At 40.9% G+C, this 25731-nt stretch overlaps 1 protein-coding gene across 7 annotated transcripts in view; it reads right to left on the bottom strand.

Annotated features, from left to right (window-relative positions):
• Nucleotides 1-25731, bottom strand: part of Kat6b (lysine acetyltransferase 6B) — a 186548-nt gene that overhangs the window by 47294 nt on the left and 113523 nt on the right. For 4 of the 7 annotated variants that reach the window (XM_041638852.1, XM_041638851.1, XM_041638849.1 and 1 more), the window contains exons 3-7: nt 15558-15666; nt 6642-6757; nt 6448-6529; nt 3771-3903; nt 186-1111 (exon numbers count right to left, since the gene is read on the bottom strand). In XM_041638852.1, coding sequence (XP_041494786.1) covers nt 186-1111; nt 3771-3903; nt 6448-6529; nt 6642-6757; nt 15558-15666 — 1366 coding nt within the window. The remainder of the gene's footprint in view (nt 1-185; nt 1112-3770; nt 3904-6447; nt 6530-6641; nt 6758-15557; nt 15667-25731) is intronic. The other 3 variants (XM_041638853.1, XM_041638854.1, XM_041638855.1) reach the window with 3 other exon arrangements.

The following is a 25731-nucleotide window of genomic DNA, read 5'->3' as shown; positions in this document are numbered from 1 at the left end:
AGAACATTTTGGAGGTTTAGTCAGCATTAGAAAAAGGTCAAAGTCTCACTGTATATGTGTGAAAGTGAAGAGGACAGAGAAACAGCTAGAGCCTATGTCATGGACAGGAGTTGATTTCTTGGTTCTCTTGGGGTTGGGGGAAGGGCGGGGCGCAGGTTTGGCTGGAGCTTCCACCTTTTGCTTACCATCATCCTGATCAGGGTTAATCCTTCCGTCTGCCAAGTTCCCCTTCCCTGATGACGGGGTCCCCATCTGAGGGGTCACTTTATATTTTAATCTGCCTAGTATCCTGTGCTTTTTAAGAAAAGTTGTTCGCTTGAAGTAAGCAATGGCTTTAAAAATATGTCCTCTAGTCATCCCCCAGCTAGAGGAGGAGCAAGAAAGAAACCTGCTCCTAACGTCTCTTTTTCCAAAGAAATGGGCTTTAGCTTTTGCCGTGGAAGAGAATTCAGTTTTACGACGCATGCGTTTGGGTGCTGTATAACTCGGGTGTCCCTTTTGTCGAGACTGTCCCTGAGTGGTATAGATATGAGAAAGTCCGTCAAAGAGAGCCTTCAGCTGGCTGTTGTTAGTGGCACTGCTGAAGGAGGGCTCACTGGACTGGCTGGAGAAACTCTGGGTAGAGGTAGAACTGGAAGTGCTGGACTTTTGTGAACTGGGGCTCTGACCAGAGATGGGGGTTGGGGGTGGAAGTGAAGAAGGTGGAGGTTTTAACTGTTGTGTGGTACCTGTAGCCAACACATGAGAAGTGCATGACTGTTTCTGAGAGACCTTTTTCCTTGGACGATAGTGCTTTGAAAAGTCTATTATTTCACCTCGTGATCTGCGACCATCAGGTGATGGTGTAAAAAACTTAGTAAGGCCATCAATGAGCCCTTTGGTTTTCTTGTTAACTTTAAGTGTAGAGGCAGAAATGTAGGTGGAGGTGGTGGTGATTTTGGTGGTGGCACCAGGCCGAGTGGGGTCTGTAACAGCCAATCTGCTGCTTGAGTCCTTCCCAGACGCAGCATGACCAGATGGAGGTGTGGTACAGACTTTAGTCTTTTGACCCCTACCAGGTGACCCCCTTCCTGTGAATGCATTCATGGATCCTTCATCACTGGTTACAGACCTAGGCAAAAATTTAGAGAATAGTATCAGCAATTAAATAATAGAATATAAAGGTATCTAATAACAAATCTATAGAAACTAGATGCATAGTCAATGTACTTGAACTTAAAATTAATTGCAACCTTAAGAATGGGTTTTTTGTGTGTGCCACCACCTATGTGTTTCCTGGCTGGCAAAGATAACAGAGCCTACTTCATGTAATGATTCCCTAGGGCCCACTCAACAGGTACTGGGAGAATCCATGTGGACTCCAGCATAGTACACAGAAGAAAAATTTTTGTATATACTAAAAAAACACCCAATGCTTTCATTATAATTAGACAAAAATAAGTCATCCCCGGTGTTGTTACAAGTAATTATGATTTCCTGGAATGTTCTTGAAGAAGTCTTAGAGAAAGTAGGTCAGATGTGTGAGGCAGAGTAAAAGAATATCCTTATTTTTAGTTAGAAGCAATTTTTCACTTAGCCTGGAAACTTACAGAAGTACAATTTGGGCGTGTTTATAAATTTGTACTAAAAAGTAAAAATAAAGGTATCTTCTTCTAGCAGATTATGCTTAGGATGATAAAACAGCCAATAATACTCTCCTAGGAGAGAAGACAATCACAGCATAAAATAGTGCTGAAAAAAGGACAATCGCAAAAAAGAAAAGGAAAAAATAACTGAAGAAACGATTAAAGAGAAGCCGCAGCAGGTCAGACATGACATGGGGTCTGGTGGAGAAGCAGCACGTTTACCATGGTCGTTATCAGACACTTGGCGTCAAGACCTCTGCCTCCTACTTTGACTGACATTCGCTTTGTGTGATGGTGGGTTCTGGCCATATTGCTGTAGGTCACTGCACAAACACAGCTGCCTACATGAAATGGCAGCTGACTGCCTGCACCTCAGGCCAAGACTTGGGAAGCTACCCATGTTGCAGGAGAAATTTATACAATAGAAACATTTGCATATGATTATGACAATGCTGAGGCTCAACGTTATCAGTTTAGCTGGAAGCTAATGGAGAAATGGAAGCCTGAAAATGGTATGATAACAAATTACCAGATACCTTAAATAATTACAAATATAAAACATTTTGTGCCTGTCTTATACACAAAGATTTAATGAACCAATTTCTGTAAGGTTCATCTGAGGTGGTTCAATTGCCAGGATCTTTGCCTGGTGTAACTATTTTAGCCAAATCAGATGAACAAAGGAGATCTCTGGTGTCACTACAAGATAAAGTGAAGGCTAGTGACAGACAGCTTATCCAGGCTAAAATGTCTGCATTAAAATGCTGCATCTGGACTTGATCTAGAATAGATTGCCCAGAAAGGACAATATACTTATAAAGCATGTATAAGGAAATCTCCCTAGACTATCTTAAAAATTCCTGAGCTCTAAGGACAATTTTGGACAAACAAAAAGTTAGGATTGGTGCCAGGTGCAATTTTCAGCTGTGTCCTTTGTTTAGAAAGCTTATACCCTAATTTGGATTTTATAATTGGACCCTGAGGATACGGTCCCATTTCAAGAACAATGCCTGTGCAGGAGAAATGAAAAAAATGTAATTTCTACTTTAAATGATACTAAAATAAAAGATTTTATTCATAAGTATTTTATATTTTTGTTTCTAGAAATTAACAACAAAAAAATCCACTTAAAAATGTCTACCTCACCAGTTAAAGGGCTTTCATCAAATTTCATACAAAGCTCTAGAAAGGAGCCTGCACTTCCTAGTTTTCCTGTGGTAGATAGAGTGCAGGAGCACTTCTGAGAGCAGCAATACAGTGCAATACCTCAACTGAAAGAAAGAGAAAAGGAATATCTGGAGTGTTAGCTCAGGGCGGGCAGGGTACTTACTCATTACAAAGCACAGGGCCCTTTTCTTCAGCCCCCAAGACAGCCCTGGCTGTCCTGGAACTCACTCTGTAGACCAGGCTGGCCTCAAACAGATATCCACCTGTTTCTGCCTCCTATGTTGGGATTAAAGGCGTGCGCCACTACGCTCAGCAATATACTATAGGTAGTCAATCTATACTCTATGTGTTAAAAACACATTCACTTCTCTTAACCTTTTTTCAGCTAGGCTTTAATGCAATTATACAATAAAGCGAAATTGGAAATGGAGTTTCATAGTAGACCCGTGGTTTATTGCAAAATATTTTATCTGTATTTCTGCACACACCTGCACCTGCCAAATGGACCTGTCTAACTCTATAGGGACAGTAATTTATAGGTTTCTCAGAAGCTACAATTTTGGAAAAGAAATCTTAAAAAGTGGTAATATTACACTGGCATCAGAAGGGATTGTTATTTATCTGTTATTGTCTGTTTTAAAAAGCCCCTGTGAAGTATTTATAACATTAAGCTATTTCAATGCTCAACCAATAAAAAGGCTGAGGAAGTTAGCAGTTCTTAAAATACGTTCATTTTGCTGCTTGAAATAAGTCACTCGGTATCATAGGTACTGCCAAGATAAGACCCCAAAATACCAACTGTAATTAAAAATGTTATTTTGGGGGGAAAATCCCACAGTTTATGCAAAAGAAAAATATTCCTCATTGAGTTTAGAAAAATTATGCTAAAAAATTTAACAAAATCCGAGGGGATTACAATTACCTACATTTTTTTAAAGCACAACATATAAGATTTCTTTTAATAAGATCTCAACCTACAACAATCGTTGCTTTAATTTATTTTTCGGTCGTCCAATGGGTTTTGCATATCGTCGTTTTATTTGTGCAGCTTTCTCATGGAGTAGTTTTCTTCCCTTTTTCTTTGGTCTGCAGACTTGGCAAATCCACATCCCTGAATTAATATATATATGAAAAGAAATTTTAATGTTTTACTTAAGGAGAAGGTATTAAATATAAATCTGTAGTTGTAGTAATCTGACCAAAGGTGCTGGATGCAGAACTTTCTCTAGGAAAGTCACTCTCTGTTGTTCTCTTCAAAAGCCATTGCTAAAGGTCAAAGGCTCCATCAAGGTGGTGAGCGCAGTGGCTGGCCCTACCTGTTCCCCTCACACCACCCCATAGTCATCCCTGGAAACTGTGTGTGTGGGTGGGTGGTAGTATATGCCATATGTACATGTCTAAGAAGGCCAGAGAAGCACTGGAGCCCGGAACTAGAACTACAGGCAGTTGTGAGCTGCCTGGTCCTCTGGAAAGGCAGCAAGCTTCTTAACTATGGAGTCATCTCTCTAGCCCAAATCAGAAACTATTTATCTTTTATCCCTTTCTTATCAATTGGGAAGAAAAATTTTCAAATCAATCGGACTTCTCAACTTCTATAGGGGAAAAAAAAGTTTGGTTTGTTTTAATCAATTATTTTTAGAAACTTCCAACACTGATGATGAAAATAAAGCTTAACAATTTTAAGTACTCTGGCATGACAATTATTGAAATTATGTCTGGCATATGAAAATTGGTCAATTAAAAAACAGGAGATGTGACTACACAAATTACTATATAAAAAAGTCCCAATTCAAATCACTGGGGAAACGAGGAAAGGATTTAATAAACTTCCTGGAAGGAGCCAACTATTTTCCACACTTCACGAGAAAGTTTTACTCCTCTCCCTTCCCCTCCTCCTTAGATAAGGTCTCAAGTAACCCAAGCTGATCTCAAACTCTAGATCCTCCTACCTCAGTCTTTCAAGTGCTGGGATAACAGGTGTGAGCCACCATAAGCAGTTATAAAAAAGGTTTGTGCATTAACTAAAAAATTAAAAAAAAAAACTTTAATTTTTTTTTTTTAAAACTTGACCCAATGCACACACAGGGTGTGGGGAAGAGCAGAACCATAAAACTTAGGAAACACAAAATGCTGCCAATATCAGGGATCTAAATCATATTAATATTTATATAAAACTGAACTTGTAAGTACTTGAGCCTTAACAGAAAAAAATGATTAAAGTATAAAACAGGTACTTCATAAATGATGATATAGTTGATAATCAAATACAAAAGTTGCGTCTCCTTAATAAAAAGGGAAAAACTATCACAATTTTCCTTACTATCAAATTGATTTAAAATATTAAATAAGGTTAGTTTTATCAAATCTAAAATAGTACTTGTCATAAAATGAAAATTATTTTAAAGATGCTAAGACGTAAAACAGTATCTCCAAACCTCACTGATTGCACTGGTGCTGAGTGTCATGAGTGTAATTCTTCACACACTGGCGGTCAGTGTTAAACCTGACAACCTTTCAAGTTGTGGCCTCTAATTAGACAACTTCTCTCTACGAATTTATCTTCAGGAGTAAGGGGAGCACTCGCAACATTTGAAGTATCTACCATAGAGAATTGGTTAATTAAATCAATTATGGTTCATTTATACATGAGGCTGCAGAAGCAAGTACCCTCAGGAAGCGCCTCGACGCCAGATGACTAAAGCAAATCAGAGCACGTGACAATAGGGAGTAGGGAGAGGGTGGCAAATCAAAGCATGCATGTCCCACAGAGACAACTCAGGATCAAAAGTTTAAAAACATCGTGCCAACAAAGCTTCTTTATGGCCCACAAGCAGGTTTGGAACCCCTGTCCTACACTATGATGCTCAACATGACTCTCATGAAATCATGTTTAGGAGAGCAAGCGATGACATGAGAATGCTGACAATCTATTATTGAGAAGGGGAAATCTCAAAAAGTTACATATGTGCAGAACGGTCCTTTGTAAAGGGAGTGGTGAGGCAGGGGAATGTATTGGCAATTTTTATTCTCTGTTTCTCTTGTGTTTGTATTTTCTATACCTTCCACATGTCAATGTATATATAGTATAATAAAAAGGCAAGGCCATTTTAAAACACTGAACATACTGCAAATGTGAGGAGGGCAGGGAAAGGCTGCGCATGGCTGACTGACACAAATAAACAGAAAAAAACGTCATGCTACACCAAATACAGAGAATTCAGATGCTCACGCTTTTAAACATCAACCAATAGCTGGAACCTGGTGATGACTTCCGGCTGAAGGACTCTGAAGTCATCACTGTCATCATGAATTTTAAAAGCACACAGCCCACTTCCTTTACTGGCGAATACAGATAATGCTATAAACACTGACTAGGCAAGAGTCGTTTTCCTCCCTAGCTCTGCATTAGAGTCATACATGTCACCCAAACCAAATGACTTTATAATACTCTTCTATTCACAGCCTACAAGAACATGTGGGTGGGGAGGGGGAACTCCCAGACATCAAAATAAGATTAACAAGTAAGTAATAGACTATTTTGTTCGTTTGCTTTACAGCCAGGGCATTGAATGAGGACCTCACACATGCTAGGCAAGTACTCTACCACTGAGTTCCATTCCCAGCCCTACAGTTTTAAGATGGTTTAAAAGTTCACCTTTTGGCATTCTGGAAAGTGGTGGGTCACAGCACTCCATATGGAATCCTCTATCACAGGAATCACAAAAAAGCATATTATCCTGTAATATAACATATTAGAGACTAATTGAGACTGAGGCCAACTGTAGAACACCAACCCCCTCAAGTTACCAGGTTAACAGTCAAAGGGAGCGGGGTGAGGAGGGTACTCACTGCATTTTTGCCCTGGACCCGACATGCGCTGCATGTCTTGCACTCGATGCACTGCCATCTCAAGGCCTTCACATTTGCGGTTAATTCGGGACAAAATTTCAAACAGGATGGGTGTCCTGCAATAAAAAGCAATTGCTCAATGTCAATAGTGTCTTAGTATTTTTGTTTAAAAAAAAGTTTGTTTTTTTTAAACTTTAAAAAAGTTATTTTTATTTTTAAAAATCTCCTTTATTCAATGGCTGGCTGGTGCCAACCAGTGAGCCTTAGGAATTTGAAAACAAAATAGGTCAGAGACTCAGAGCTGTGAGACTTCTTCTCTCTCTTTTGTCTTTGTCCCCTTTCTCTGCATGTATGGAACAACTGTGCTAATACTTTCCCAGAGATAAACCTGGAAATGCACCCCATCTTACAGACTTGAAGTTTGTATCTGTTGTTAGTGTTCTTGCCATGGTCTTCACCAACGACGTGTGCACAGCTCTTGATTATGCTATACTGTACAACAACTGCTCTCTGTGGGATGAAATCATAAGATAAAAAGCGACGGCTAAACAGAAAAGCCAGCTGAGCAGAGTGAGGTGCTGCACACCTGGGATAGCATGTTCAGGAGTCGGGCTTGCACAAGATCCTGTCCTAACAGAGACCTGGGCTGTCTGATAAGCGACAGCGCCGAGTGGCTCACAGAGAACACCTGTGACTGGGACAGACCCCAAGAACATCCGACAACACCCAGTTTCATTCTGAAAGTGAGGGAACAAGCATGGTATTTATGAGTTCAAGAAGACAGATTCAGACAAGAGTGGGCTGGGAAGCCACCCTCAGAAGGCTTCCTCATTCTTCTAGAGCATTCTGCTTCTCCACACAATTCTGGGGACTTTTTACCCAGCAATGTTCTAGTAGGCCAGTGTGCAGAAAGCCCCAGAGGGAGGAGACCAGGTTCCACGAGTGAGAGACGGAGGGTGAGCAAAGGTACTGGAAGGCGACTCCACTGAAAAACGAATGGCCTTTTATCACACAACCCCACGGAGGTCTCTAAACTTGATTATTCGTTCTTTTTTAAAAATCTGGTCTTTAAATAGTTAGAACATTAGTAAATCCCATGCGAGAGACCTTATAACCAAGCTGCAAAAGGAAATCTGAGGGGTAATAAAAAAAGCAGATTCTGTAATTTCCAAACTGTTTTATAATTTCCTGACTTTGGCAGCTTCATTGTTTAAATATGTATTTTGGGTTCCTGCCAAAAAGGTTCTCTTCCCTAAAGCTTAACAGGTGCTTTCATAAAATTCCACTCACCAGGAGGTTTGGCTTTTTGAAGTAAAAACATTCAATATTAATCATCAATACCATTAAGAAAAGTTCACAATTCCCTACTCTTAAAAAAAAATCAAAACATCTGTATCTAAGATGTTGAAAAAAATCAAGTGGTGCCAAATGATCGCAACCCCAGGCTGGGAGAGACACCCAGGCAAACATATTTAACCTCTGACATGGTCTTCCCCAAGGGCTCCTCAGTCAGATGAACAGAAGAAGAAGGTTTAATGTTTAAAAATGGCATTGAGCGCCTTTCCTTGCTAAGAACCAGCAAACAAGCACAGCTCACTCGTTGCCCTTGAGTATGCTCAGAACGGAGAGGCGGGAGGCCACTCTGATCACATCACCCCCTCCTTTCAAGGGACAAAAAAACTCAACTTTTAAACAACAGCAATTTAAATTCCACCCTTAAAATGGATCCTATCAGCTTAAAAATATACCATTTATTCCTTCCCCCCTTTTATTACTTCCTGTAAGTCATATATCACCGGAACATATGACCTCAATTTCGTGTACTGAATTTTTCTCTACATTAGAATCTCCTTTTGTGCTTTGTAGCTTAGTCTTCAGTAACTAAGGTAATTCATATCATATTACAGCTTACTATTTATTCCTATAGATATCCTACAATGCAGACTTTTAATAATTTTGCATTTTCAAAGGTAATAGCCATTTTTAATCAAAAGCATAGAACATTTTTCCTTTTAATGCTTTCTTCCACTTTAAGCAATGGTATCTCAAACTACTACTATTTAAGCTATCCTATCAAATTCCAAAGTCTTCAACCCATCTTTCTTTTAGGAATCAATCTTCCCTTTATTTAGCTTAAGAGAATTGATTGTAGATCCTTCTAACCCTATGTTTCTATGATTCTGTGAAAGACACTGAGCAATGAAGACACATTTTCCTTTTTCCTTTTTCATATTAACTTTAAAATGAAAGATTATAAGTGAGTCTTAACATATTGCTATGTAATCTGTAGTAACGAGATGCCATTGATAATGTAATCCCTTATTTCCTACTGAGTCACTACACACAGCCATTCTTCTAAAACCCTCATTCTCCCTACTAAGAGCTCATCTCTCTGAAAATGGTTTTACTACTATGGTTTGCCTTGTATCAGATTTTGAGAGCTGTGTCAAGTCTTCATTCATTTATTCATTGTTATACAAGCACATAAGCATTCATAGTTCATAATAATTTTTTCTAATAAAACTGAAGGAAAATGGTTTAAAATTAAGAGCCACAAACACAGAGGAAATATTTGAGAAGGAAAACCATGTATAGCAAATACAATAATGGCCTTAAAAGATGTCTATAGCCCAATTCTCATGCTATGGAGAGAAGAAAGCAACTCTACAAGCATTGGAACGACTAAGAAACAGATTTCATGAGTTGAAAGGGAGAGGTGTTAGGGACATTCAACAATCTTCACTTGCCACATCAGGCTCTAAAGATGGAGGAAGGAAAGCCATAAACCAAATACTGGGGTTGGCCTCTGGCATCTGGGAAGGAATTCACGTGCCAGCAAGGCAAGGGATTACCAAACAAGTAACTAAATGCTATTACAACCCAGGGACTAGGGCATGGACCTTCATTTCTAGAAAGCAGCCAACAATTCTGATATCTTGACTATGAGTCCTACAAAGGGGTTTTGTCCTATAGCTGTAAAATATTAAATAAGCTGTTTCAAACCACTAAATTTGTGGTAATCTGTTATAGCATCAATAAGTAAGTAAGTAAGTACGTAAAATAGCTGGGGGTGTAGCACCATAAAAGAGCATCTGCCTAGCATGCATGAAGCTCTGGATTCAATGAAGGTGGGAGAGAAGGAGGGAAAAAGAGAGGAAGGAAAAAATATAATAAATAATCAAGATATCAGGTTCCTCAGAGTGGTTACTGAGCCATCAGTGTGTGTGTGTGTGTGTGTGTGTGTGTGTGTGTGTGTGCGCGCGCCCTTCCTTTAACTGACATTTAACAAGCATTAGAAACAGAAGGAAGAAGATGGAAATGAGTCCTACCGGTTCAGGTCATGTTACGTAGTAGAAAGACAAGCATTATTGTACTCCAAAGCAGAGACAAAGGAACTGCAAGTTCAAAACCATCCTAGGATACACAGCAAAACCTTACTTAAAATAACCAAAGTCAGAAATGTAGCTTGGTGGGACAATGCTTAGCAACCATGCATAAGGCTTTGACTTTGGTCCTCAGCACCACAGATGAAGGGATCACCACAAATACTAACAATGAATCTTAGGAAAGAAACACCTTCCTGCTTTTGGAGCAATGGGAATACAATGGGTACCCAGTCAGTTACAAAAAAGAAAGCATCTCACACATCAAATGATCACCAAACACACTTTGATTCTATGTCCTAACCAAAATCCTGCATACTAAACAAATCCACACTTCTCCAGACACATAGGTTTACTGCTATAATATCCCAAAGCTCATCTTGACCTAACTTCTCATCAATTATTCTACTGCAGCCTAAGTGATCTGTATAGATTTTAAGTCTCATCACAGAATTTTTCTGTCCACCAAAGTCTTAGAAAAAAATATAAATTCTTTCATATAGGCCACAAAACCCTACAAAACTGACCTCTGTTAACTCAATCCTTTGTATTCTGCACTAATCCTCATCGGACCTTCTCTCCCAAGTACATGGCGCTCTTCTCCAAGCACCTCTGTGCACGCTGCCGTCTCCCGGCCTGCCCTCCTCTGGTCCCATCTACTCCTACTCCCACTCCTGTTTAGGAGGCACTTCTCTTTTCTCCCAGTGACTTCTTGGATTATCTAGGAGTCACACTGTGTATTTGTTCTTGACATTATCACCAAGTGGGTTTCTGATCAGCCTCACCTCAGGTCCAAAGTAATGGAGCCAGATGACTATGGACTAAAACCTCCCAAACTATGATCCAAAATAAACTCTCTGATTCTTAAATTTCTCTTCCTCCCTCCCTCCTTCCCTTCATTTCTTTGTCCCCCCGTCCCCCCCCCCCAAGTCAGGGTTTCCCTGTGTAACAGTCCTGGCTGTCCTGGAACTCACTTTGTAGACCAGGCTGGCCTCAAACTCACTGAGATCTGCCTGCCACTGGCTCCCAAATGCTGGGATTAAAGGCGTGCGCCACCACTGCCCAGCAGACTCCAAAGCTGCTTATTCAGATTGTTTGATGACAGAAAGAAAACGTTACAGCATGCATCCAACAAACAAGGTTTCTGCTTCTTGTCTGGCACTGTGGGTGACTCACTGCTGCAATGGCTTCTGGAGGATAGGGCTCCCTTTCTTCCTATTGATTCCTCCTTGGAGGTGAGGCTCTCATTCCTCTTCTATGTATTCCTTTTGGAATTCCTTCTGGTTAAGACTCTCCTTTCCAACCCAGTGATCCAATCTGTCTCTTGTAAGGGCAAAACTAAATGAATAACAAACTGCTCCCTGAGGCATTTCTATATAATAACCCGAAGAAACCAGTATTGGAGTAAAATAAGCCTGGAGAGCCAAAGACTGCACCTTCTCAGCTCCCCCAGTACTGTTTTTCAGGGCTGACACTGAGTAAGGAGGAACTAACTCACGGTGGGCACCAGGGCTCCTGCTCTGCAGAGGCTCTCTCTCCCTCTCCAGCTGCACTGCAGCAGCCTCTCTTCTGCCTCCTGTTTCAATGAGCTTCCACTTAGTGTGATGCTGTAATTCTGAACTGTACACTTATCTTAGATTTGCTAATTTGAAAACACATATGCACACAACTCATCTGTAAGTAAGATTTAACTACCCGGCAATCTGAGCAGCAGACACAAAATTTCATTTGGTATAATATCTAATACTTATGTGAAGCTAATTAAAGATAATTTGGCCTTAATGAGGCAAGGAGAATATAACAGTGTTAATTTCAAAGTAGGCTGATCCATGAAAGTCAAGTAAAAGCACTCCCCAGCCTCAGCATTTCCTCAGACTTGAGGAATGTCTCACAGTTTCCACATTCATGAGTGGCTAGGCTAATTCCCCTGATGTGTTACATTGCTGCCCATCTTCACATGACTATTTCACCATCCTCATGGCAGCCTTGTTAATCTTTACATTGTACGGAAAAAGAAAACTACGGTTACAGCCATTTGGGAAAGAGAAACAAAGCCCAGGGCCTGGGACAACACATTTGGGACATCTCTATGCACCCCACCTCACATTTTTACTAAAATGAACTTGAGCATTTTTTTAAAAAAGGACTTCTAGCAGGGAAAAAGATAGCTCTGACCATTTGTAATACAGTCATCATAAAAATGGAGAAAAGTCCAATGAGCTCACTTCATGGTGGAATCAGAAGGAAACAGTTACACACATGTCTATAAAAGCTCAGCACAGGGCAATCGGCATCATACAAATGGTGCTTCAGAGAGCACCGAGCACATATGGGAAACACATTGAATAATCACCTTCCTTATGACTACATCTGGACTTCCTTCCTCTGGTTTGAAATTGCTCATGGACATTTTTCTTTAACAAAAATATCTTATGTTCAGAATCCCTCTGATCCTACAAACAGTCTCAACTCCATCCTGTAACCAATAGGTCCTTGTGAGTATGAGAAGGCAGCCATCTCTACAAGGCCAACTAGAGGACCAAGCGTTAGCCCTACTGGGGCCACAGAACTGAACTGTGCTAGCATGGCTCCCACCAGGACTGGGTCCTGCAGAAGCATGAAGGCCATCATCTTCTGTTTTCCTTATGAACATCAAGGTGTCAAAACATAGCTTAAAACTACAAGGACCTCCATACCCTTAAAAAAATTAGCTGCATTTTATTTTGATGCTTCATTTTTAAGAGGGAAAAAGAACATAGGTTGCTTGTCTAATTGATAAGAGGAGGTACAAGTCTATATAGTATTTCACAACAGGGATCTTTTTCCAGCCACTAAAATAGTCGAATCCAAGCTGATACCTCACAGAAGAGTAAGTGAACTGTCACATAGCAGCACTGCTCTACTTCTGAGTCCAGAGAGGCACCTTCAGACATCCTCTGTGCTCTACAGAGAGACACTATGCCCTAGGACTGAGATTCTGTCAGTAACAGAGGTAGACATGATCCTGGGACAGAAATCCCCAACCCATTCTGCACTTACTAGAAAATAAAGGGTGCTTTTAAAGAACCAACGTGCCAAACAGCCCTAGCCTGACCCCAGGAAGTATGAATAGAAAGGTAAGAAGCTTTAGAGAAAAAGACATTTCTGTAACTTCAGTTCAAAGGGATCAGACCTCCCTCTGGTGGGTCTTCAATCTGGGAAAACTCGGGGAACTCGATTGCATCGGAAAGTATGAGATTAACCTGGGTAGAGTTACACCTTGATACCTTGTGAGGAAGGCCTTGAAGTTATGATAAAATCCCAGATTCCTTGGCAGTGCTGAGCGTGTCACCAGCGGAAAGGAATACAGGAAGAGAGCTTCTCTTCCCACATTTCGTACCTCTGCTAATTTGTCTAGGTGACCAGATAAAGAGACACTAAGGAAATGAAATGATGGAGGCCATTTTTAAAGTACAGCTTAAAATCCAGAGATAAACACCAGATAGGTGAATACCATAGAACTGATCAGGCAGTGACAAAAAATAATTCATTTGAAATGAGTCTAGTGAGAAGAGCTACAAGCTGAATAAAGTCAGAACTGATAAATAAGGCGCCCCTTGCCAGTACTGCAGGGAGATCATAGGGTTAAAATGTATTAAGTGGAACACACAGGTAATATTTCTGTGATCTTGTCACTATCCATGACACCAGGGCCAAGTCAGAATGCTAGTGAATCTGTAAAGCCCCTCAAACAGGCTGTCAGGATACATTTTTCAGGTAGGGTTTGAAATGTCTTATTTTGAAGGCTCTCTCCACCTAGTCAGGAAGCTGCTGAACCACAAATGGCCTATCAAATTAAATGTCTGCATAACAAATAAGAATCATTTCACAATACTATCATTCTTCAGTATGGAACATTTCTCTATCCAACCATTAAGCAGTTGTCCTAAGCGGTGATCATATTTTAAATTATTTACAGCAATCAAGGATGACAAGAAGGGTGAGAAATTGTAGCAATGGGTGTCCCATTTATGGCACTCTTACTATAGTTCATGTAGCTATGCACTTGGCTGTTTAGTTTCTTGAGGTCTAGAGGTATGTGCCATCATTTCTAGCGAGGACAGTACCTCATTGATAGGTGACTACGTGGAAGTAAACGAAGTAAATGGTCTCTCTGGGCTGGGCCTGGCTTAGCATGTGAGCATGCAACAAATTCTACAGGACTGCATTTGCTTCCAGGGCAAGGGATTGAAACTAGGATCTTAGACAAGTGCTTTGCCATGGAAATAAAAACTCCAGCTGTTAGTCATGAATTTCAAAATAAAATTTTGAGGGGAAAAACTTGTTTCAGTACCCAGGAGAAGAATAAAAGATCAGTGCAGAAAGATTAACTTTTTAAAACCATGGACTTGGAGTGTAATTCTGTAGTAGTGTTTACTTAGCATGTATAAGGCCTTCAGTTTGACCCCCAGAAAAACAACATCAACAAAAAGTGTTCATGGGATGGACCGATTGAGTATTACCATTTTACGTTTTGGAAAGTGTGTATACGCGTGTAACCTGGGTGACTTTTATGTATTAAATCAAAAGGACTAGCCAGCAAAACAAAACATAAATAAAATTTGCCTTTATATTTCTGGATAAAACTGGAGACATAATCTTAAATTCTTATGATAAGAACCCAGAAGAGACACGGCCCTGGGGGCATCTAGGGCACTGTAGCTGGTTCAGCAATTGTCCAAGGTAAATCCTTAGGATAAGAACCCAGAAGAGACATGGCCCTGGGGCATCTAGGGCACTACAACTGATTCAGCAATTGCCCAAGGTTCATCCCGGCAGCTCCTTCACGCCCACCCTCACCCTCGTCTACCATGTTACAGACAACCCATCTCTTCTGGCATCTTGTGATTTCATGTTTCCTATACCTTCCATTCAGTCACACAGAGATGAGCTGAAACACAACATTTCATCAGTAGGTGTCATAACCTGCAACACTACATACAGACTTCAGAGCCTCAGATTCTGGGAAACAGAAGCAATTCTGCTTTTAGCTTAAGCTCCCTGGGGTGAGCCAGGCGTGACAATGGTTGTACTTGGGAAGGAGAGACCAACTGAGATCAGGATTTAGCATTGTAACCCAGACAACCAAAGTGAGACTCCAGCATTTCAAAAAGCTCATTTGTGGTACATACTACCCTTGTAACCTTAGTAAGGACAGTGAGTTTGAGGTCAGCCTGGGCTACATGGAAAGACATCTCAAGAAACAGACAAAATCCCAAATTTCTACTATGGTTCACTTACTGCACTGAAGTCTTCACACTGATTATCTATATATAGGTTTGAAACTAGAGCTTGGCTACAAATCCTACTGAACAGAATCATAAACATGTAACATGTTGGTACTGACACATTCATATCTCACTCTTGACCTGTATAACATTCTTACATTTTAATACTATTCCATCAGCAAATGGTTTATTTAAATGACGAGATAAGGGCACGAAGCTCGAACAGTGGAAGTCAGTAGAGAGAGCATACAAATCCCTGAACTCACCGCTGCTGCCACAGTCTGCACAAGACAGGAGTTCTTCTGGTTTCTTCTCACGATTGGACTCCTTAGTTCCCAGACAGAAACTACAGATTGGAATGGGATCGGCACGGGGCTGTGAGAAATTAAATATATATGTATATTTATATATACAGTTATTCTTCCTTTCAAAACTTAAAACAATATTTGAAAACTTCTTACAATATTTAAGGAAACCCTGATAAATTAAGCATTTAAATTAATACCTTCTAAAAATAATTATCATAAATTATTTGGTAGCAAAGCAATACCTAAATACATTTAAATGTAGTATTAGATTCAGAAGTAACTTTTATGAATTCAGTGATGCCTACTACCTTCAAATATCCTAGAGCCTTCGGAATGAACACTAAGAATCCATCTGCGATCCTAAGTGTTCCGATAATCTGTAAACCTACAATAAACTGATTCATCTATTCACATTAAAGACCATGGGTATCATCCAGTTAATTAAGTGAGGTTATTTGACTAAACGTTATCAAGTATCCTAATTATTCACCTTTAAACACTAGACATGAAATGTATGTTTTAGATGGCACATGAACAGAGAATACACAGGAACTAAAATTCTGTGGACCGGAGAAGATCAAAAAGACTATTAACAAAGCCTCTCTGGCACCAAGGGCTTCAAAGGAAAACCAGGGCACACAAAGGAGATAAACCCTCAATCTCTGACATTCACACTTTATAAAAGAAACAACAAAACATTTGTCTACCCCCTGGCACCCTTTAACTCTCTATGGCAATTGCTTTTAACAGAGTGTAGATCTACATACACTGTGTCTCCCGTTGTTTACCACTGCCAGCAGGGCAGGCCTTTCCATCATATGAACGCAGTTGACTGTGCCTACAGATCTGGTTACATTATCAAAACTGGGTAAAATACTAAAATTTTATTACACATCCCAAGCCTTCACACATGTTGTCTGCTAGCTCTCTGAATGTTACTATGAAGTCTTTATACTGAATCTCATGAATCAAAAATTCAGAGCAAGAAAACTCAACAGAATCACCAATGTTTTTATACGTAAGTCACAAACAGGATTGTGTTAGATCTAGTTCACTGAGTCTACAGCAGCACAGAATGAACCTCATTTGGGCAACTATTCAATCCCAAATGCCTAATACTTAGCCTGGCTCACAGTAGGCACTCAAAATATGTTTGCTGGCAGAATAAATAAGCAGCTGCCAGTTAAAAAGAGAAATCAACCACTTCTTTAAGATAATATTTTGAATGGTTCTAATGAGTGAACAAATGTCTTGGCTCCTCTAACAACATTGCCATGAAAGTCAAGACCTCAGCTTATGACCAAGCATTCCTAAACTTGTCTAATATGACAGTGATTCTCATTTTACAATAGGAGTCTTCGTTATCCAGCTCTTATTTTCAGCTTAATTTGTTCTATTAATATGCACATGTTTTACTTTCTGAGGTAGCTTTACAAATGTATTTTTGTAGCCCTGTTAAAAAGGCACAGTGTGAAGCATTCTGTACTAGAAAAACAAAAACAAAAACAAAAAAAAAAAAAGACAGGCTACAACAAATTGGTCACCGACTCCAGCCACAGTTCTTTAAATGCCAGATAATCAGCGCTGCATAATTATGGATCCATAGTTATTACTTGCAACTGCTCAGCTGCAGTACCTAGGGAACACTTTTGTTCCTTTAAATAGCAATTAAAAGAACAATATGGTTTTAAAGTGACAACATTCCCCTGATAGATTCTGGCTAAAGCACAGTCTTTGTACTAATGGGATTCTTGCTTTCATTTGATAGAACAATGTTCAAGCCACTACCGCCACCCTTGCAGTGATAAATAATTTACAAAATGTCACATATCATTCATACAATGAAATAAATCCAAATCTGCAGCTTCATTTTTCTTTCCCAGATGCATTTTTAGCTGAAAGGGAGACATGGCCACCAGCCAGCTTTCATGCTCATTTTTCGTTTTTAACTAAAGGTAACACAAAGGACAAAGGTTGCTAGTAGTTCATGGCCAGAAAGACTGATGCCCCACACCCTGCCCGATAATAGAAGCAGAGGCTATCACTTCAAGCCACATTCAAGTGAAGCCCACCATGCTGATGTATGCTCACAACCATTTATTTTAAGGATAACTATCTCACAATACTCTACAACCACTGCATTATACAGAAATGTCTGCCCTGCTGAATTATTGATAATTCAAAGCACTTTTTTGCTAACCTCAGTGTAGCAGAGTCTAATTAACTTTAAAAAATTGTCACTTGTATGAAATGAAACTTTACAGTAATGCATGTAAATGGGTCACAGAATTATTTTTATTCACTATTCTCAGACTACATATAAACTGTTTTTTTTAAAAAAAATAATCCCTTAAAGTAAAATGGATTGCAGTCAGAAAGCGGTCTAGGTACTAGGTAAATAGCAGTTTGATTCCACAAGATCTACTAAAGATAAGTAATATTTAATAAGTTTGAAAACAGAAGCCCAAGTTGATCGTGGTGGCATATACCCTAGCATTTTGGAATCGGAGGCAGGATTGAAATAATTTCAAGGCCAGGCTGTGCTACAGAGTAAAACTCTCTCAACACCCCCCTCATAAGAAAACAAAATTCAAAACACCCAATTTTAACTGAAAATTCTTAATTTTTTTTTTTGACATCTCAAGGGGGGTGGGAAGAGCCACATAGTCATCTTAGTGGGTAGTGCTTGCTACAGAAGCCTGGTGGTCTGAGGTCAATCCTGGGAGACCTCATTAATAGATATGAGGAAAAAACTGACTCAAAATTTGTTGTCTTCCGACCTCTAGAATGTATGTGCAGCACACACACAATACAGCAGTAAATGAAATAAATATCTGAAAGAAACAAAGCAAAAGAAATGTCATAAAGGCATCCAACTTGTTGACCATATTTTCTTCGATGTCTGGTAATGCCAAACTAACAGTAAACCTGAGGACAACACTGCGGAGAGATGTGAAGGTAAAAAGGAATAACCACACTCTGCTCTGTAAGCACCTCTCTGGCCTCGCTTCCCCCTTTGCTGAGCAATGGCTCTGAGGCAGTGGGGAAGCCGGAGGCCCTCCCTCCACTGCTACCTCACTTACTTACCTTGACCAGGCAAGATACATGGCATTGTGCCTGCTTTAAAGAGGAACTGAGGGTCTGAGGGGCTAGGTGAGTTCTCTAAACTTGCACAGGTTCAAGTAGAGATGTGGATTGGAACCCAAGTCTGTGTTGTGCCCGGAGGGCCCATTTCTCAGCTTCACTACCTATCTCCACTCCTCTCTCAGAAAAGCAGATTCTTAAAAATTCTGTTCCCACCAGGAGCAACATGTTTTTAAGGTGTTCATCATCTCTTCAAGCACCAATAGCATGATTTAAAAGTACTTAAAAGGATGCCGCTATAATGTTACATTGTAACTAATTACAATGGGGAATACTGAACTAGCACCATGTGCCTCCCAGTGTTTCCATAAAGTGCAGAGCAGTGCCCATGTCATTCTTGGTGAATCAACCAGGAAGAAAAACAACCAGGCAAATTAAAATTGAAAACTTCTTTATAAAAAACTTGTCTGGACTCTTAAAGAATGTAAGTCATGCAGGGCGGTGGTGCGCACACCTTTAATCCCAGCACTCGGGTGGCAGAGGCAGGCAGATCTCTGTGAGTTCGAGGCCAGCCTGGTCTACAAGAGCTAGTTCTAGGATAGGCTCTAGAACTACAATGAAACCCTGTCTCAAAAAACCAAAAGACCAAAATAAAATAAAATATAAATTAAAAAAAAGAATGAAGTCATGTGAGACATAAAGCCCATGGCAATGAAATATAATCCACAATCTGTGGCTGAATTGCTGATTTAAAAAAATTATTTATTTATGTGGTTGAGTTTTTGCCTGCACGCATGCATGTGCAACATGTGTGTGTGTAGTGCTTTCAGAGGCCAGAAGAGGGTGCTAGGTCCCCTGTAACTAGTTATAGAAGGTTGTGAGCCATCACATGACCTCCAGGTACCAAGGGCTCTTAACTATGAGCCATCATTTACTTAGCACCAATTGTTTTACTGGTATAATTAGGAGAATATGCACTAAATATCAAAGTAATGCAAAAGCCAGATATGAATTTCTTAAGTGGACATATTATGATCATGTTGGGCCATGGGCAACAATGACAGTTCCAGAGAGATGTGAGCAAAGACTTGGAGGTGTTATGGTATCTTAGCTGGGGTCATCCTTGTAGATTTGTGGGGGTTTCCCTTACATCGGGTTTCTACCTGGCCCCAAAATGCTCCCTCCCACCCAGAGGTCTCTTTCCTCATAGGTAGCCTGAACTGGCCATCTCCTGTAATCAGATCAGTAACTATCCCAATTGTCATCAGAGAGCCTTCATCTAAGGACTGACAAAAAGAGATGCAGAGATCCACAGCCAAGCACTGGGGCAAGCTCAGGGAATCCTACTGAAGAGAGGGCAGAAGGACTGTGTGAACCTTCCTCCTGGTCAAGGTCTCCATAAAGGAACCCACAGAAATAACTACCTGGGTTCACAGGCACTCACAGACTCTGGACTAACAGCTAGGGAGCCTGCATGGGACGGACCTAGGCCCTCTACATATGTGTGATAGTTGTATACCTTGATCTACTTGTGATACTCCTAGTGGTGAAAGCAGGGCCTGACCCTAATGCTTTGGCTGGCTTCCTCATACTGGGTTGACTTGCCCAGCCTTACCCAAGGGGAGGAGCTTAGTCCTACTTCAACTCCATGTGCCAGGCTTTGTTGACACCTATGGGAGGCCTGCCCCATTCTGAACAAAAACTGAGGAGTGGATTTGGGGGTTGGGGGTTGGGAAAACTGTGGTCCATTTGGAAAAATAAACGAATAAATTTAATTAATAATAAAGAAGTGCTATGGTATATCTGTAACTCTCCAATGATCCTAAAATCTCCACGACGCCTAAACATGCTGTGGTTATACAGCAGAGTGCCCACAGGCAGCCACTGAAACGAAAGGCGTGCAGGCATCCCACGTGATTCCTTCCATTATTATTTCTGCTGTTTCCAACTTTTTTCACCCAAAAGTATGGGGAGGATCCTCTGCTCTCAGAAGAAGTCCAGAACAAATTATACAGCTGGATTATAAGCATACCTGGTGTCCTCTATGTGGTGATATTTTGTTTTACTTTAACAAATAAAGATTGCCTGAAGATCAGAGTGTGGAACTAAGCCACTAGTTAGCCATAGAGGTCAAGCAGTGGTGGTGCATACCTTTAATCCCAGCACCCAGGAGACAAATGCAGTCAGATCTCTGTGAGTTCAAGGCCAGCCTAGGCTACAGGAGATTGATCTAGTCTAAAAGAGAATCAGCCAGGCAGTGGTGGCTCACACCTTTAATCTCAGTATTTGAGAGTCACACACCTTTAATCCACGCAGTAGGGAGGTAGAGACAGGAGTGATAGAGCTGAGTGGAGATAGGAATATAAGGTAGAGGAGACAAGAGCTCACGGCATTTAGTTTGAGGATTCATAGGGACAGGATTGCCCATTCGGTCTGAAGATTCAGTAGAGGTAAGAAAGAATGACTGGCTGCTCTGCTTCTCTGATCTTTCAGCATTAACCCTTATATCTGGCTCTGGGTTTTTATTATTAAGACTAATTGGAAATGTGCTACACTTCTGTCCAATCTCCAGTTCACAGGAAACACAGATGACAGGTGAACATATTAATCTACAGAGAGAGGAGATGTTAGCACCACAATCACAGTGGACAAATGACCCACTTTCTTTAGAATTAAGTTAAAAGGGAGGCGGAAGGAATAGGTGAGATAGATGTGGAGTTCACCAGGTAACTGCAATGTGCATGCTCCACATACTCTACATTTGCTCGACTGTCCTTAAACTCTTCATGTAGCTCAGACTGCACCAAACTCACTAGCCTACTGTCTCAGCTTCCCGAGTGTTACAGCTGTAGGTATGTGCCACTCTGTCTAACTGTTAGGGTCTGAGTAAGATAGTGCTTTCCCTGAGTGGTCCATAGGCCATGAGGGGCAGTGGATCCCAGGCTGGGAGCCACATGGCAGGTGAGAGACAGACGAATAGGCACGCCAAGCAAAGTGAGGTTGGGTATTTATTTAGTAGGTTATAGAGGGGAAAGGGGGAAGAGAGGAGAGCAGAGAGGTGGCGGGGGGGTAGGGGAGAAGAGCCATGGCAGCAGCTACCTCTTTGGGAGAGAGAGTGAAAAGGAAAAACTCCCTGCAGACAGGAAGGAAGATCTGCCTGCCTTGATGGACAGAGAAGGGAGGGGGCAGGACTTCTCTCTTAAAGGGACAGAACAGATTATTACACTGTTCACTCTGTATGTCTGTTCATATATGTAACTTAAAATGCACCTATCTTTACTGTTACATGTTATAATTGTCTATTCATTGTATCTCATTCCAGACTACAAAGCAACAAGTCTCATGTTTTAAACTGTTATGTACTTTTAAGTCTCTTACAAAAATACTTTATATTTAATCCAACCCTGCTTTACCTATTAAGTTGAGAGCCAGTACAGTCAAGCTTGGACCCAGTTCTCCGGGCAGATTCTATACTGTAGTTGTAGCTCAACTGCTCAGAGATCTGGAGAACATGGCATTTAAATATTTAATTATTAAAATTATTAAATTAAATTATTTTCATTACAAAAAGAGACAGGTTGGCTCCTAGCAGCAACCCTCTATTTCATCCAAAGAAGACAGAAGACAAATGGGCACAGAACAACATCCATCTGCAGTTCGTTTCAACTGCCAAGAGCTAACCACTGGGCAAAAGTGCCTTTCATTTAAACTGAAGATCTCCAGACATGGACAGAATTGTTGGAATTGACAGTCTAGCTGCCCAAGTCAAGGTAGGCTTGTCTTCCTAAAGATTTCTTAGTACACAAAATCTGGAGCCTGGCAGGCCCTGCGATATTCCTTGAGTGGCAGCAGCAGACAGCAGGCCATGAAGAGCAGCAAGTCCCAGGCAGGGAGCCATGTGGTGGGTGAGAGACCGAGACAGATAGAATGCCATGAAGAGTGAGGTTGGATATTTATTTAGTGGGTTATGGAAAGGAAAGGGGAGAGAAAGAAGGCGAGAAGGAGGAACAAGGAGAAAGAGACAGCAGAAAGAGTCGGGGGGGGGGATAGCAGCCACAGCAGTAGCTACCTCTTTGGGAGAGAGATGGAAAGGAAGGGGCTCAGGCTACAGGCATGAAGGAAGATCTGCCTGCCTCAGCGGGGGACTGGGGGAGGAAGTGGATATGGCTCATCTCTTAAAGAAACAGGACAGGCCATAACACCAACCTCCTAAGGGAGGCCTTTCTCTTGATCATGATGTTAAGTGTAAAAATAAAAAAAATTATAAGTAAGCTGGGCATGGTAGTGCATGACTTTAATTCCAGCACTAAGGAGACAGAGGCAGAGGAATCTCTGTGAGTCTGAGGTCAGCCTGTTCTACATACTAAGTTTTAGAACAGCCAGGGATACACAAAAATAACCTGTCTCATAAACAAGCAAAAATTATGAAGGAACTGAGGCTGTTTATCCTTAAAGTTTGAAGGTGGCAAGCTGGGTATTTTCATGCAGGTAGAAGGGTTAGATTTTATCTTAGTGACTCCAGTGTACAAAACACAGACCAACTGAAGCTGAAAAGAAAAATGTTACTGTCTAGCAAAAAGACCTACAATTGCTGTCCCTGTCATTAACACTCTTCTTAAAATCATGGTACAATACATGTAATGTAAGGGCTGGGGAGACAGCCCATGGGTAAATTGTTTGCTGTGCAATTGTGAGGGTCTCAGTTTAAATCCCTAGAATCCATGTAAAACCAAGAAGCTATCTGCTGGTACAGTAAGATGGGAGGCAGAAACAGGAGAATTCCCAAAAGCTCACGGTCAGCTGGTCTGACATACACAGCTAACAAAGCCTGTGTCTGTCAGTGAGATGGCTCAGCGGGTAAAAAAGCACTCCATGCTAAGCTTGCCAAGCCGAGTTCATCACAGAAAGCTACATGGCAGACAGAACTGACTCCCACAAGTTGTTCTCTAACCTCCACACATACATCATGGCACACAACTGTACACACACAGTGGAAGTTAATGATCCAAGGTTGTCCTCTGACTGTCACAAGCAGCCTGTGGTATGAGCTCATTGCATGTACATGTACATATACACATAAACATAAACATATCCACAAGCATATGTGTAACATAAAATTTACCAGTTTAACAAACTCTAAAGGTGCCTTCAGTGACAACATTCATAATCCTGGAAAACATCATTATCATCCATTTGTACATTACTTTCCATCTTCCCAAACTGCTATTCTATGCTTGTTGCTCTCTCCTGGGCCCTGGCAACTGACATTTCCCCTTCTATCTCTAGACAACTGCATGCTCTTGGTACCTCAGACAAATGGGGTCCGAGATTCTGTTGACGGATTGACTTTTGAGGGACAAGAGCTGCCTGAAATGAGAGGAGGGGAGATGGCCATGTCAGGACAGAATAGTGAAAGAATCACCACACTCAAGTTGAACATCTAGAGCTCCTCAAAGTTCTTTCCAGATCCGGCGTCTCCAGGGCTCTATGGATAACTGCTGTGGGCTTTCTCTGTTCTAATATTTTATTGAGAATACCGTATCCAAAACATTTGAGAATCTTTGGAACTTCTGACCTAAAAATAAAACAGCTCATTCTGAGGAAACACTCTTCCAGAACATGTGACCATGCATGTGAGAAGTTTTATTTTCAGTCATGATGACTTGTCTCTGCCCTGATGGAAACTATATGTTTCATGTTTGTTACTCTTGTTAGTCTAAGGTCTCAGACAAAAATAAATGCAAGTTTATAAACTAGAGCAGAGCCAGAGGTAGCCAGCTCACATCCTCTTCCTGCAATGACAGATAAGACTCTATGTGTGTGCTTGTGGGTGTGCATGAGCATGCATGGGTGAAGGGGCTATTACAAGCTACTTCTTCAGCCTATGTACACAATCAGGGATATATCACCTCCTTCTAACCCCTGTGGATCTGAACCATCTCAGATGTCCTTGAGCCGATTAGAATACAATCCCGTTGACCCCAGTCTTACAAATGGAACAGTCCCACACTTGGCGTGTATACACTTAGACTTCCATGATGGAAAGACTGAGATTTCAACATGTCCCTTGAGCCTAGAGTTCATCACCTGTGGAAGTACACAATGTCTTCATGTTGTCCAGCTCTAGAGTGGCAGAAAGCTCAAATGTGACTAAGCATGGTAAGTACTGTTTAAGTCTAACTCAAATATTGTCTTAATTAGTGCCCAATTCACTCCGGTTATAAAGACTAAACAGCTTTAAGCCCTTAATAAGTGTTACAGAATTTTAAATTATTTTATGAAAGAATCTGATGCTCAGATTCTTTGATGAATATTAATTTTGCAAGATTTCTTTTAAATGTCTGAGTTATTGTGGTCATTGTTGGACTCCTTGGTTAGTGATTTTCCTTCAATTACTTTCTGTAAGGCTGGATTTGTGGCTGCGTATTGTTTAAATTTGTTTTTATCCTGGAAAATTTTATTTTCTCCATTTATAGTGAATGAAAGCTTGGCTGGGTATAGTAATCTGGGCTTGCACCCATGGTCTCTCAGTTTCTGCAGTACATCTATCCAGGACCTTCTGGCTTTCATGGTTTCCATGGAGAAGTCAGGTGTAAGTCTGATAGGTTTACCTTTATAAGTAATTTGGCCTTTTTCCTTTGCAGCTCTTAATATTCTTTCCTTATTCTGTATGCTTTGTGTTTTGATAATTATATGGCGAGAGGATGTTTTTTTTTTTGATCCAGCCTATTCGGTGTTCTGTATGCTTCTTGCACCTTCATAGGAATATCTTTCTTTAGGTTGGGAAGGGGTGGGGTGGGATGGGGGTAAGGGGAGATGGGGAGAGAAAAGGTAGAAGGGAAGGAGGGGGGACTTGGGGAATCAGGAGAATTGGGATAAAGGAAAGGTGGATAGGGGAGCACGGAACCACAATTCTTAGTTAAGGGAGCCACTTTAGGGTGGGCAAGAGATTTGACCCTAGAGGGGCTCCCAAGTGCCCAAGATGAGGTTCCCAGTTAGTTCCTTGGGCAGCTGAGGATTGGGAACCTGAAATGACCCTATCCTAGAG

Source organism: Microtus oregoni, unplaced genomic scaffold (genome assembly GCF_018167655.1).
Source record: "Microtus oregoni isolate MIOR12 unplaced genomic scaffold, Mior012 000056F_ref0000123, whole genome shotgun sequence".
Classification (NCBI taxonomy): Eukaryota; Metazoa; Chordata; class Mammalia; order Rodentia; family Cricetidae; genus Microtus; species Microtus oregoni.
Note: the sequence above shows the minus strand (reverse complement) of the source record. Positions and strands in the feature narration are given on the sequence as shown.